Here is a 14,726-nt window from a genome sequence, read left to right on the forward strand (position 1 = left end):
GGAATGCGCGTGTTGGCCATGCAGAAATAACTCACAAACAAACTGTCAAGAGCACTGGAAGAAAAAAAAATAATCAAAGTATTGTATAACAAGTTCTGATTTTTTTTTTTTTTTTAGGAATCTCATTTTCAAGATCGATCTTATTTATTTATTTATTTGGTAGAGATTCATGCCAAAAAAACAATGGACATAATTTCTCCATTCCTCTGAAAAATAGTCAAGTTTTTAATTCCTCACACTGTTGTATGACTTAACATGACTGTTTGCTTTAGATGAGTAAACATCATGTTACAAAATAAACAACCCTACGCTCTGAAATTCTCTGGTCTGAAAAAAGGGATGCAATTTCCAGAGCAAAGGGAATATTTTATACTGCAGGAAAAGGGGCCATGGAAAGCTCACAGAGATGAGATCTGGTTGCAAGGCTCTCAGCAGCAAGCTCTGTGGAGTTGCAAGAGGTAGTTTTATTCACAGGAAAGATTAGGGGAGTGAAAAGGTCTCAAACTGTACCTATGCCTTTCTGGGCAAGAAGTCATTTTACTTGTTGTTCCCAGTCACCATAATGATACTTACCTCCTCTGGAAAGTGCTCCCGAGATCATCATCCCTAGACAGATGAGGAGAAGCATCATTACTTAGCAGATGTAAGTTTCCAAACACGCTCCTGTTCCAGTTCTCCTGCTCTCTGGGTGTGCTAGATGCTCTTTGCATCTCCCACTCTCTGGGAGTGCTGCTGCAGACTGGGAAGCAAAAGAGCATCTCTCATTCCCTATGCAAATCCATTGATGAAAACATGAAATGCATTGTGCCGCTAAAACTTGCTGAGCTTGTTTGAATAAATGCCAAGGATTAACAGCACGTAAATTCGCCATTGATTTGACAACAATGATGTTATGTGCCCTAAACACTGATGGGATTTATTCAGTGTTCAGGATGTGAGCTCTGAGGTGGAAAAAGGGGATTGCTAGTAATTTTTTAAGCCTCTTTGGCTGCACCAAGGCAGACTGTTGGTATTATATAAATTCTTTAGATAAAATAAATATCAGTCTTTGTATGAGAGGAGTGGATATTTAACCTTTCGAGTATATGGCTGAATAGTAAATCTGACTATGGCTTGCTATAAGCCAGGAAATAAAAATCGCCACATCCCTATAAAATATGGAAGAAGGATATATTGGAGTGTAAAAAGAATCTCAAAGGCCAACACTAAAAGAGGATTGTGCCTTAAAAACGGTGGGACAAAGATTTCTTTTTAGGTAGAAATCTAGAAATGTCTCTGCCGCAACTTGACCCCTCTGTGATTGCTCTCTCCCCAGCTCCAGCACTCAGCAACTTTGCAACCACAGGCCCTGTGGGACAAAAACTCCTGTGAGCAAGAGTGGGGACCACCTGGGACACAACGTCGTACAGGGGTTGACTGTTCTTTAAGTAAGAGTTGCAGAGGTGAGGGGAGAGAGAGCTATGATGACTTGCACCACGACAGGCTTAGCCCCTCACTCTCTCAGCCAAGCCACTGGAGGGCAGGGGGTTGCTCACCTGCTCCCAGCCGATGGCTCTTTGGGAGGCATGGGAGTGTGCAGAATTCTCTGGGGACGCACTGATGTCTCTTCAAAAGAAAAGCAAGCCAAATTTTTTGTTGCCTTTTTTTCCCCTGTGTGTGGTGCCATGTTTTTGTTTTTGTTTCTTAAATACGTTTGCTGAACGTTAGGCTCCTAGATCTATATTTAAAATTCTTAATATGTGGCCTGATTTTCAAAGGGGCTCAGCATGTAGCCACCCTCCCACTAACCAGCTTCTTTCTTGCTATAACTATCCTCAAAGACCATTTTCAAGTGTTCTTTTTGCTTTTAACAAGAAACATTTATTCATCTAATAAAAAAAGAATATAACATCTGCCTTCTCTCATGTCAACCCTCCCACTGCGTTAGACCTAACAGCGCCAACCACAGTTAAGTGTGGTGTGCCAGTTGCACTGATAACACGGCCTCACCTCCTCCCATCCATAAAAAACTTCAGCAAGATACCAGCAGCATTCAAAACTCGAGAGAAATCACTACTTCAGTGCTTTCCATGGTATTTGGCGGGTGTTGAGTGCAGAGGAAAATGAATTTAGCTGCTGTTATAATCAGTTGCTCCTTTCTCCATCAGCACCCCAGGTCAGATGTGGTAGAAAGGTTTTGGAGCTCCTGACCATGGCGCTGCCCTAAGGCATGCAGATGTTAGAGGAACAGGAAATGAGTCCTTTTAAAGAAAGGACTCTTCCCTTAAGAAGAAATAAATAAATGAATGCTCTGTGTTCATTTCTAGGGAGAGCTTTTAGTAAGTGCTTAGCAGCTCAGGAGCCAAAACTGGTAATGCCAGCTCCCTAGTGAGCCTGCCCTTTTAGCTTGACTGCTTGCATCCTTTCCAAAGCTAGGTCTATGTAAGATTAAGAAAAGTGTGGTCTTTTTTTCTCCCTGCTCACCAACTCCCTCACACACGTTGTGTAGTATTTTCCACCACAGCAAGACTGGTTAGGAAAGAAATTTGCAACAAAATCGCATTATTACCCACCCTAACTTTGTGTGGCTGTCATGAACTCCTTTTTGTACCCCACAGAAATGTTCCTCCAAAGGGATTAGCATGCTGCAACAAGTTTATAATTAAATACTGACAGAGATTATTCAAACCTTTATATTGTCACAAACTAGCTTACGTCTAAATGCAGAGGACCATCTTAATGAGTACGGTCGTACCTTTTTGGGTTGACAGGTCTATTTGGAAGAAAAAACATTGGAATGCATTCCTCGGTTCCGTAAGAACTACCTGAAGGGTTGCACCATCTGCAGATTAACAGAGACCACTTCAGGGAACATGCAGGTCAGAGGAGGGGTCATGCAGGAGAGCATTTCTTGGCTCTCCTGCGGCTACAACGCACCAGCTGGAAACAGTAATCCCAGTTATATTAGCACTTCAGAATCGAATACAAACCCTCCACGGTTACACCTGGCCAGTCACTGCTCCCCTTAAATACTTGCTTTTCTCTTCACATTGTGCTTGTGCACAGCGTGGCATGGGGGTTGGAGACAGCGCTGGACTCACCTAGAAATTGCCAGGTGAGTCAGTCATGAAGACAAACTAACAGCAGCTAAATATAAGCAAGGGCTGTGCTTGATCACTGATGCTTGCTTCACTTGGAAACATGGTCTAGGATTTCTGCAGCTTCTCCTGGATGACATCCTTTACTAAATATCCGATGTGCTGACAACTATGCACGATGGTTGAGGAAGGCATTCTTTCAAAGATAAGCAGATCCTACTGAAAGACCTCTTGAGTTGGACTCACCTTCTTTCTACATTTGCAGTGAGGCTTTGATGCTTTGCTTTTGGATGTGCTCATGAGCACATGCACTAGTTTTTCTTCCTTTTATTGGAATACTAACAAATCTCCTTGCTTTTGTTCAGTAGGTGATAACGATGCTCCCCTCCAGGACTCCGTTCTTGGCAGCCCCGGCCACCCCGTGCCTGAGTCTGTGATGTCCGGAGGTAGAGCAGCGACTCTTCCACGGGCACCCCCTTGCCCTGGGGAAGGAGCTTGCCTGCCCTTGTGAGGTTGAGAGCTGTGCTGGTGGTGGCGTGTGCCTCCGGTGGGGTCTCCCAGGCCAGACAGGTCTCGGCTGAAGGGTCAGACACAGTGTGTCCACGGGCAGGATGGGCTCACTGGCCTTCAGGCAGCCATCCTAGGAGAAGGACAGCTCTGACTGCAAACCCGGGCAGATGGAGCTCGTTTAGCCCTGTAAGGCATCCATCATCTAAGAGAAGGACACTCTAAACAAACCTACGACCCGAGGACTTCGCTGTCACCGTCCAAGCTCGCTGGGCCCTGGCAGATGAACCTCAGGTGTAAAGGGTGGAGCCAGTTCCGCGCACGCTGGTGCCTCACCTAAAAAACCCACCGCGCAGCCCCGAAGGGTGCACTCATCGCTTGCAGTGAGCGTGGGAAAAGCCCTTCCCAGATCTTCGTTCGCGAAGCCAAGCCACGATGATGATGATGATGATAACGATGCACAAATGTTGTACATCCTGTGAGAAGTCTGGTTCCCTGAACTGGTGTAAAATGGTTGCTTTCTCCTCTTATACCAAATTCCCATTAGACAGGATTCGTCTCACCAACTCTGCTTGTCCAGAAGGAGGCTAGAATTAGAATTGCCTCCCCTAAAGCAGCTGTCCAGGCTCTCTCATCAGTCAGTAAAGATGTAGGCTCTGCTGAAAGGAGTCTCATTTCACCTCTCCTACCCACCTACATTATAATGTGAGCCATCTGGAGGCATCTGTTTCTCTCTACTGACTGGACAGGAAGCCTGGACGAGTTATTTGGACTGGAAATTTAAGTTTTAGACCACTGACAGTTAGATGCGATGAGTCTCAGGAGACTGCTTGTTGCCCAGAGGCATACAGGCAGTGCCAAGTCTGCATCAGAAAAAACTTCTGTAAATGAAATTTACATTTCAGTGAAATATTTGCCCATGAAAGACAAAAAAGAAGAACATGGATATGATTCAAAGAACATGGATATGACTAATTCTAAGGGAGAACCATGAAAATATGGGTCCAGAAGAAACTAAAGACATAAAACCATGAAGTTGGCTGCTGCTTTACAGGTATTTGAATGTGTGGTAATATATGTAATTTTAGATGAAATTCAGGTGAGGATATATTTGTCATTTGTCTCTGAACAGCCCGTTCCCATCACCTTGCTGAACATACCGGGTGCTCTGATCACTTGCTAAACACACACATGGTCTTATCCTGGAGCAAGTGTCTGACCATGGGTAGATGCTGGATTTTGCTGGGCTTCCCTGTGAGGTAAGTGGTAGCGTGTAGGCGAGTGGCTGCTTTGCTGGTGCCTAACTAAGAGCACCCGTGTGCTGCCGGTCAGTGTTGCTGAGAGGGGTACAGCCCACCTGGGCTTCCTTCTTCCTCCCCGCCCCAATAATCCTCTCTTGTTCCTGCAAGGGGAGTACACTGGAGGTCAGGACTCAAGGGTTTGGCAGTTCCCTAAGCAGTGAGAGATGCCCAGAGAGGAGCCTGTCATCGTGTGTGTTGCTCCCTGGACTCCTGGTATAACTCCTGGTTTGTGAAGCACAAAGAGGATGTTCCCAACACACTGCAGGGATTGCATCCACCCCTCATGCATGGCTGGAGCCCAAATGGTGTGTCGGACCTCAAAATCTGTGTCTGTGTCAGGGCACAGTTCCCACCTGCTCCTCTACTAGCCAGATAAATAATTTGATTTGTGTGCTCCAGTGAGTGGCTTGGGATTTGAACTCTTCCTGTGTCTCTCATTCTGCATATATCAGGTCACTGCTACCCTTTGGTTAAATACAGGTTAGCAGGTCTCTGATACTGGGTGCATGAGGAGAGATTTTCTTCTCTCTTGGGGCAAAGACCCAAATCTCACAGAGATTTGTGGTGCTTATTTGCTTTCCCTCCTTTTTCTCCTGCAAAATGACAGATTTGGGACATAGGGACTGATAAGGTGTTAGGACTTTCCATTGTGTTTTTTTCCTCCATATCTTGAGGAGGGATTGATTTTGGTTTGGCGCCTGGTTTTAGAAAATCTTTCATGCCCAAGAGCCATAGCCATACCACAGGGCCTTTTCTAAGTGAGTTTGAGCCTAAACTCTTGTCTGTCTTCCTAGTCTCTACTGCCTTTTTAGGTGTTTTTCTGCTCAACGTTTACTTTCTGTAAAGGAAAGCCTCTGTAGCAGAATCTTCTGGTTCTCACTTTTCCTTGTCCCTCCATGAACTACGTGGGGAGGGCTCACATGTGGGAGTCAAGGCCAAGGACTTTCCAAGACCACGTGGTGCCTAGATGCCAGGTGATGCTCAGCTGAATTTCTGAATTTAGCTCCTCCGGCCTGGATTGATCCCTTTTCTCCTGAAGCACTGATCCCAGGATCTCACCTGCCCTCAGTTTCTTTTGTCCCTGGTGCCATGAGAAGATGATTCAGCCCCTGAGCTCTGAAGTGACTTTCGGAGGCGCACTCACCTCTCTCTACTGACTGTGAAAGGTGCTGAGATGCACAAGACTCCTGATGTACATTCTACTGCTGTCCAGAAGTCCTCTAGGAGGCAGTTCCTACACCACTGGCTACGGTGGGAACCAGGGCTTGGCTGCCTCTGCAGCCTCGTGCTGAGCCTTGCTGTGGAGCAGACAGCCTTGCCACCCTTTTGCCAGCCAGCTGCCTCAGCTCTGTGGCGCAGCATGCTGCTCCCACAGTTGGCTGTCCCCGTGCCCCTTCCCCAGTCTGTCCAAGATGGTGAACGACCCCTTAAGCGCAAATTTCAGTGACACAGAAATGAAAACCAGCTGTAACCAGAAATGCATGTTAAGTAGGATCTGTGTCGTGACACTGGGAGATAAATCAACCTCCCACAGCACTCCCAGATCAAAACAAGGACACTCTCAAGAGCAGCTTTTGGTCTGCTGTTACGGTCGGTGAACAAACGTATTCTTCTTTCTTTTGGCAAAGTATTTGTTTGTTAAAAGTTTCTGCTTTGTCAAACCCGTGTTCATGCTCTGCATCATGCATTAGTCCTGCTTCCCTGCCAGGATCCCTCCGCCAGGGGTGTTAGGCCCCTCTCAGGTGGCGGAGTCACTTTATAGCATGTCACAAAAAAAGTTTCCCTTTCTTCAATCGGAGTCAAACCTTTTTTTCCTCATTGGAAGAAAGCTGTTTCATTTATTTGGAAGAGACTTTGTGTCTCTGTTTCAAGGAGGTGCAGAAACAAGGGCCTTAACAAAAAGCCAAGGGTGGGTTACAAAGACCCACAAAGCAGACCTCCTTCACAAGCGTCCTTGAGATGCCCACCGAGCTGTCCTGTTCATCCTGCTTGATCCCCCAGAGGACCTGCCAGTACCCCTGGGCATCCCGTGTCTCACAGCCTGCTGCCTGGCATCGTCCCTTCGGGAGATCTGGCACCGATTCCAACCAGACTGTCATTTCCAGGTCAGTCTCCGCATTTCTGCTGACCACGTTGCCTCCATCATGAGATCATGTCTTTCCAGAGAAATCCTGCTAATGCCTTCATTCTGCGAGACCAGTATATATAGGGGGAGCTTCCCTGGGGCCACACTGCGCAGTCCAGCCAAGGCATCGCTGTCTCCCCAGCGACTGCACTGCTCCCATCACTCTCCCTTGCAGCCACAGGTCGCAGCAACAGCAAGCATGGACATTACCATCCAGCACCCCTGGTTCAAGCGTGCTCTGGGACCCCTCATTCCAAGCCGTTTGTTTGACCAGTTTTTTGGAGAGGGTCTCTTCGAGTACGATCTCCTGCCTTTGTTCTCTTCCACGATCAGCCCGTACTACAGGCAGTCCCTCTTCCGCAGCGTGCTGGAGTCAGGCATTTCAGAGGTAAGGGACCTTCAGCTTCCTCTCCTTTTCATTCCCCTCCCTCCTTACATCTCCACCTGCTCCTCCCCACCCACGGCTTGCCAGTGGGAGCCTGCAACTGTAGCTCCATGCTGGGGTGTGAGGGGGGCAAAGAGGACCTCCAGCCCACCACCAAGCAGTCTCCTGCCCCTTCTTGGGCATGGAAGGAAACCTTTTCTGGGGAGAAGGCTTCTCTTCGAGAAGCGGAAACCGTTTTGGTTCCTGACGGTTGTTTCTGACTCATAAAAAGCTGCCTTTACTGCCCTTGTACGGCTGTGTGGCGAGCGAAGAGTTGGCTGCTCCTGGAGTAAGCACCCACGAGGGCAGCTCGGAGTGGTAGAGGACCCTGACAAGCGGGAGCTTCCTCCAGCCCCCTCCTCTGTCTCAGGAGCTCAATGTTTTTTGTGAAATATGCTGGAGGACTTAGGAGCAGTTCTCCAAAGGCAGTGCGTAGGAGGAGAGTGTAGCTATGGGAGCCGTGGTCCAAAGCTCAGGGACCGGTACTTTCTCTAGCCCTCTCTTGCTGGTTTCCTCCCAGAGCTAAGACCACGAGGAAACCATAAATCGCTGAAAGGACAAAACAAGTGCTGTCAGAGAATATTGCGCTGGTTCTCATTGCTTTTCACCGCTGAGTACAAACGCCCAGTGCAGCTGTCAGATTGCTGAGCGTAAAGGGGTCCCCAGCACAAGAATAGCAGCAAGAAGTGACAGATGCCTACCATGGCCTCCCAGTGTCCCTAGGTCCCCATGATGGGAAAAAGACTGCCGCTGAGGCCTGTAGTCACGGAAGGAAAAGCTGTGCCACTGCCAGACCACCCCTTCCCTGTCTTTTAAGCTGCCACAATGCTGGTGCTGCCTCCATGCTTAGAGCTCAGGTTTTACCATCTAACGATGTTCGTTTCAGGTGAGGTCTGACCGGGACAAGTTTACAATCATGTTGGATGTAAAACACTTCTCTCCCGAAGACCTGAGTGTGAAGATTATTGATGACTTTGTGGAAATCCATGGCAAGCATAGTGAAAGACAGGTAAGTGGAAGTGATGGTGATGGTGGAGCAACTGGCGAGTTGAGGTCCATTTTCTTTCTTTCTAATGGTCCTCAGCTGAAGAAAAAAAAAGAATATATCAGAAGAAGGAGCTATTTATCGGTTGTCATTACTGGTATGGCCTGTTGCCATAGAGCCCCCGCCTGATATCCGATAATAATGAGCTAATCCACTCCTCTTTTGTTTATTTTCAATCATCATCTCCCATAACCGTCAGATGACAATGTCCATTGTTCACCAGTAACACTGGACCAGACAAAGAACATCATCTGGCTCTGCTGAAGCATGACTGAGTTTTCATAAGCCAGAATCGTTAGTGAAAACAGAGTTTTCATGTGCTGATCTAGGAGAGAAAAGCAAGAGCAAACAAAACACAAGAAAAACAGTCAAGTGCCTCAGGCTTGGAAACTTTTAACACGTATGTCATGGAAACATCTGTGGGGGTCGAAAAGTGAATTATACCAGCAGGGGTTTAATGCTTCTCATACACTTTTTCAGTCAGGCAAAGCTCTAGCCTGGAAGCAATATGCATTTTTTTATATAGTTATTTTTTCCAGAGGAAGAAAGCAGCCGTTTTCATGGCTGACTTTTAAAAAAAAATTGCATTTCTCATTCTTTTGGTCAAAAAAATGGGGGCCAGGATAGTGTACTTTGGCTGACGCAGTGTTGCTGCCTAGTAAGGAAATACATGGGCGCACATGTGTGCCTAGCCTTCACCTTCGCAGAACCACGGACTTTGTCTCCAAGCATCCTTTGAAATTGGAGAGTCCCTAATCCGATTCCAACCTATAATACAGCCCAAATCACACCCTGCTCCTCTGAGCACCTCTTGCAGCTTCAGGGACATCGTGGGGGACACCTGCCCCTACAAAAATATAAAATGTTTGTAAAAATATGAAGTGTAAAATGTAAAAGCGGAGATGTGCCCAGCGATACCAGCAGTACAGTGTCAGTGTAAGGAAAAGCCAGGGCGGATGTGGACTCCTCTTTGATGGAGCTGCGGGGTTGGGTGGAGGGAGGCATGGCGTGGTGCACAGGGGGATTCTCATGGGCCTTCCTCCCTTTCCCCACTGCCTCTCAGGATGACCATGGCTATATCTCCCGTGAATTTCATCGCCGGTACCGCCTGCCTGCTAACGTGGACCAGGCTGCCATCACCTGCTCCCTGTCCAACGATGGCATGCTGACCTTCTCGGGCCCCAAGGTCCCCTCCAACATGGACGCCGGCCACAGCGAGAGACCCATCCCCGTGTCCCGGGAGGAGAAGCCCACCTCTGCGCCTTCCTCCTAAGCCCGCCTGCTGCTGTGGTAGGCAGGCTACCACCGTCTGCAGGTCTCATTCCCAGAGCCATTGCATAGATATCAGTGAATATCTAGAGGGGTTTATTTTGTTGGTTCCTCCTTCCCCCTTTGTTTCCTCTTTTTTTTCCCCTTTCCCTTGGATGGGACAAGGGGCTGGGTGAGCGGCTGGGGGGCTCTGAAGCTTAAACCTGTGAGCTGTGCTGTGGGGATGGCATGAATGGCGCGTGCTGCCATGCCGTTGTACTTGCTGAAAGAGTCTTCGTCCGATGCTGTAGTCCATAACCACCATCAGGTAGGAGGTAAAACACACACATAACACTGGCTCCTGATGCACCAAGTCTTGAGGTGAGGCTTGGAACAGGTGAAAAGCCCTGATGACTTGCTCCATGCAGAACTAAACCGGTTACTCTTGAAAAAACAAGCAGCAGAGCCAAGCCTCACACCTGAGATCCTGCTTACACGAGGTGAACATACCACAGGTTCCTTGCAGCTGCAGGAGAAATAGTAACATCTCACTTTCAGGGGTTGCAACTATTATTTTTTTCATCAAAGTGTTTAAGTGTACCTGTTCACACCACTACCCTGTTGTTTCCCTTAGGGACAACTGACATGAGGACAAGCACGTCTTTCCACTGTCTTAGTAGGCCTTCGGGGGAGAGAGGGGGGCTCACCGCTGTGCAGAGGCTTCACATCCCCAGCCAGCTCTCCCCAGCCTGTGTGTAACACACTGTGTTCCTTGCTCTCACTCTAATTCTAGGGTAACTCCACCTCTTCCACTGGTATCTGGCACTCAACCTGAGAATGTGGTCAGTGGCGGTCAATAAAGAGATATAGGAAACACGCAATTGGCTTTGGGGGTTTCCTTTGTTCCTTTCTAAGGCGTTTGAAGTGGGAAGGTTAGCATGGTGCCTAACGCCGCTTGGAGGATAAGCTTTCCACCACTGGAAATGCATGAAATGTACTCAGTTTGCGATGATGACTTGCCCTTCCTCTCATGTTGCTGTTATCCTCCATGCCAGCAAAACAAAAGGATCAAAAAAAGAACAAAATTCGATATCCCAACAGCCACGCCATTTCTTAAGTTCATTGCGCCAGTAGAGACAGCAAAGCAGACCTCGTTTGTCTTCATACAATGTGAAGGATTTCATCTGAAACGAATCATTGAAGATCTTGGCAGAGCAGGTAGGACATAGGTACTAGCTCTCCCTGCAAATGCCACACATGAAATCCATGACTTTCCAGCCTGCATAGATGTGAGGACTCGAGACTGAAGGTTTCGGCCCTCATGCTTGACTCGAATAGCTTTCCGTGCAGACAGAAATCCGTGGTGTTTAAGAAAACCGTAGCGTAACCCTGCATTCCCATAACTAAGCCCATAGGTAAAATCAGCTTGGACGGTGAGTGCTCTTCCTCTTGGTGGAGATCTTCACATCCAAGACCTGCAATGTGAGGAGGAGCTTCTGAGGTCCACCTTGGCTCCTAAGTAGAGAAGATCGCTGCTTCTTTGGGAACAGATGCAAGTTTGTCTCAATCAAAGTGTCTCTGGGTGCTCCCAGATCGCACCTACAAAACAAGGCAGGGTGACAACAAAATAAGCGCATCCTTCCCAGGAAAGTGCACGGATCCATGCCCTGATTGGGAGGTGAGGACAGCTGGAGAAAGAGTTCTGCCAAAAAGAATGAGCCAGCCAACCTCCTCCCCTTTGCTGCCGATTAGGTGTGAAAAAGAAAAAAAGAAAGAAAGAAAGTATGTGCAGGGTTTTTTTCGAGCATGGGTTTAAATATTGATATGAGCCATAAACTCTGAAGCTCTGGGCCCATTTAAAATTAAAAAGCACTTTTCTTCCACCACATCTAGGCCAAAATGAGGGAGGGCTGGGAGTCAGGAGCGAGGACGTTGCCCCTTATTTGGAGAAAGTGATTGTGCCCCAGGGCTCAACCCTGTCCCTTGCCTGAACCCCTTGAGGCCGACGTCATCGCAGCGTCTGTTGCAGAGCCCAACGGGAACAAGGCAGCTGGAGGAGAGCCAGGGAACGGGGCAAGGCTGCAGGAGCAAGGAAGTGCCGCAGAAGCAGGGGCAAGAAGAAAAGGAGGGAGATTACTGTCTGGTGATTAGAAAACAAGGAACCCCTTCGGTGTCTGACACAATTTTAAACCTGTTTTTTTACTGAGATTAATTATTGGGCAATCCCAAAGCTTTCTACCAAAAAATGTGCAGCCTGTTGCATTTTCATCTCTAGGGGAAAGGCGTGAATGAGCGTGTTTGGGGACAGGGCTGATTGGTACCCAGAGAGAGCTGTTACCACGGGCAGTGAAAGGGCGCTTTAACAGAAGCTGCCTCTCACTGCTTTGCCTGGTGCTAACAGGCTGCTAGCCTCTGCTCCTTTCCCCTTGGAGGCATCATCCCGCCGCAGTCTCGGCGCCTCCCTGCCGTGTTCTCTCCTTCCTGACACAAACTCAGCAAAGTGAGGAGGAAAAAACCCAAAACCCAAGCCCCAAACATTTAGCCCCCGTTCAGACCTCTCAGAGACGTGAAAACAGGGAAACGTATTTTGCACGTGATCTGTGTGCAGATGTTACCTGCAGGTGTCTGAGCAGCACGTGTGTCTGCCTGTCATGAAATGACATTTGAACCATTTTTGGGTCCCTTTTTCCATCTGGATGGCAGAAAATCAAAGTTTTGATGACAGGAAATCAGGGCAGGTTTGGGGCAAGCTGGGAGCTACGCAGAGGAGGGAGCAGCTCTTGCAGCAGCTCTGGTGCTGCAGTGGAGCGGGCTGCAAAGGACCTGTGCAGCCCCTTGCTTTTGGGACAAGTCCTGGGGACAGCAGACCTCGACTGTCCCACTGTACTGAGAATGGCTGATTTAAAACCCTTTGGCAATCCACCAGCTATTTAGAAGCATGCACAGCTGCTAAAAGCCTCCATACAAGGACATGGCGTTTGGCAGTGTTTTGTGTCAGAGGGAAAATGCTGCTGAAGGCTGCGATGCTGCCGTCTCCAGGCCCAGACCCACCCCGGCCCCAAGGGGTTCATCTGAATGCAGAAGAGCTTGAGCATGGGCAGTAACACCTCCCTGCTTGCTAGTGTCTATGTGTCACACCAAATATTTCACATTTTTCACTCCAAAGTCTTCCTAGTCACATCACTCCAGGATACTCTTCCTTCTCTCTTCTGTGCACTTGGCTGTCCAAAAATCATTGTTTCTCTTTGCTGAGGTTAATTTTCATTTAAAGAAACTCGTGTCAGATATTCATAGCCTACGACCATGGTTTCAAGGAGCTCTTCTCCACAGCTTTCTATGCAAATTCTTCTGTTAATAAGGTGTTACTAGCACTCGTCAAGGATTTATAGAATTTTTTTTAAGTCTTTTTTGATTAGAAACTCAGGCAATGATTTATCACGGAGAGAAAGACAGTGGAGGACCCTGCCCACAGGGCACTAACAGCACCTTTCAGTGACTGGGCGTTAGGGTCTAGGATGGTCTGTAACCAGGGGTTTCTGCTCGGAGTGACTACTCATTCTTATTCCACTGTTTTTTTATTACCTGCTGACCATTTCTACTCCGGGTGCTAACCTTGCTTGCCTACAGAAAGGCAGAAATGTCTTTCACTTCCCCTCTAGAGGAATTTTTAAAGGGTCCTAAGTGGGATGCATCAGACAGTGGTCCAGGGACTTGCATCCTCCTCCAAGCAATTCCCTCTCCTCCCTCAGGTCCCAGTGACCCAGTGGAAGCAGCAGCAAAGTGGGAACTGCAGCAGCTCCTGCTGTTGTACCTGCCCCCTCCTCTCCTCAACAGTGGGCTGCTTGGGCAGGGTACGTCACCTCTGCCAGGATCCTGTTTCCTCCAAGAAAAAGTTGGGACCAAGGGTTGGAGGATCCAACCTGCAGGCCACCAGCCAGGAAATCGTCCCTGAGCACCCTGAGCCAGGGCTCTCTTGCTCCTCTTGGCCGGGGGATGAGGAGGACCCTCCTCATCCTTTTCGGATCAGGGCTCACAGAGCTCACACAGCCCTCTCCGCAAGAGCTTGGGCATCCGCAGATGCTGCGATCCCCCCATCCCGCCCCCGGTTTATCCGTTAGTTTTGGACTTTCGTCCCCTGGCTTCCGGCAGAAGGACGTCTCGGAAGAGAGGGAGGGATTTCCCGGCACAGCCGTGTCCCCACAGGTGGCAGCTCTGTCGCACCGAAGGGCTTCCTTTGCCCTCCGCCCGCTCACCCCCGCCGCCGGGTTTCGGCACCTCCCCGGGGGACGGGAGCCCGGGGCACACCGGCAAGCACCCGGCGAGGGTTGCACGACCCTGTCATTCTTGGTTTCTGATCGATTTGCAGGTCAGCCAGCGGTACATAAAGATTGGGAGCAGTCTGAAAAGAAGTTTACCAGCATTTCTCCGCCACCTCCCCCCTTCCCTTTTTATTTTCCTTTAAAGCAAATTCTCTTACTTGCAACCACTATAACCCCTCATCTGCTTGGCATCATCATCCAGATTAGGGCTCAGCCACGCAGGTCTCTTGAGGTTAAAAGAGCAGTAACCGCCTCCACTGGCAGCACAGAGGGCTCCAAACACACCAAAACCTCTCGATATTCTCTCAAAAGCACAAAGTAACACTGACAGACTGGGCACGTGTCTGCAGTTTATTGCTGCTGTGTTGGGCACATAGGTGAGAGGTACAGCCAGAGGACGCTGCGATGACGTGGGCTCTACCCCCTCCCTGAGCTGGACTTTGTCCCTCCTGTGTGACCTTCTCAGGACAAGCCTGGAAAAAAACCAGATTGCATGAGAAGAGCAGGTAACTGCCGAGTCCCTCACGTCGCAGCTCCAGAGCCAGCCACGGGGCTGTTCGCAGGGGAAGCGCAGTCAGGTCCATACACAGCCCACGCAGCACGGCTGGAGCTGGGCTACTTGGCTGGTGGTTAGCTTGCAATCCACCGGCACTTTAAAGTAAAAATGACAGGCGGGGACA

General features: G+C 48.8%; 1 protein-coding gene across 1 annotated transcript; it reads left to right on the forward strand.

Moving 5' to 3' along the window:
- Positions 1 to 7,133: 7,133 nt before the first annotated feature.
- On the forward strand, positions 7,134 to 9,935 carry LOC104496803 (alpha-crystallin A chain). The gene is made up of 3 exons (XM_010139970.1): positions 7,134 to 7,398; positions 8,321 to 8,443; positions 9,543 to 9,935. Exons 1-3 carry the CDS (start codon positions 7,210 to 7,212, stop codon positions 9,750 to 9,752), a joined length of 522 nt encoding a protein of 173 aa, XP_010138272.1. The 5' UTR covers positions 7,134 to 7,209; the 3' UTR covers positions 9,753 to 9,935.
- Positions 9,936 to 14,726: the final 4,791 nt, after the last annotated feature.

This window comes from Buceros rhinoceros, unplaced genomic scaffold (genome assembly GCF_000710305.1).
Source record: "Buceros rhinoceros silvestris isolate BGI_N320 unplaced genomic scaffold, ASM71030v1 scaffold35187, whole genome shotgun sequence".
In the NCBI taxonomy this organism is placed as follows: domain Eukaryota; kingdom Metazoa; phylum Chordata; class Aves; order Bucerotiformes; family Bucerotidae; genus Buceros; species Buceros rhinoceros.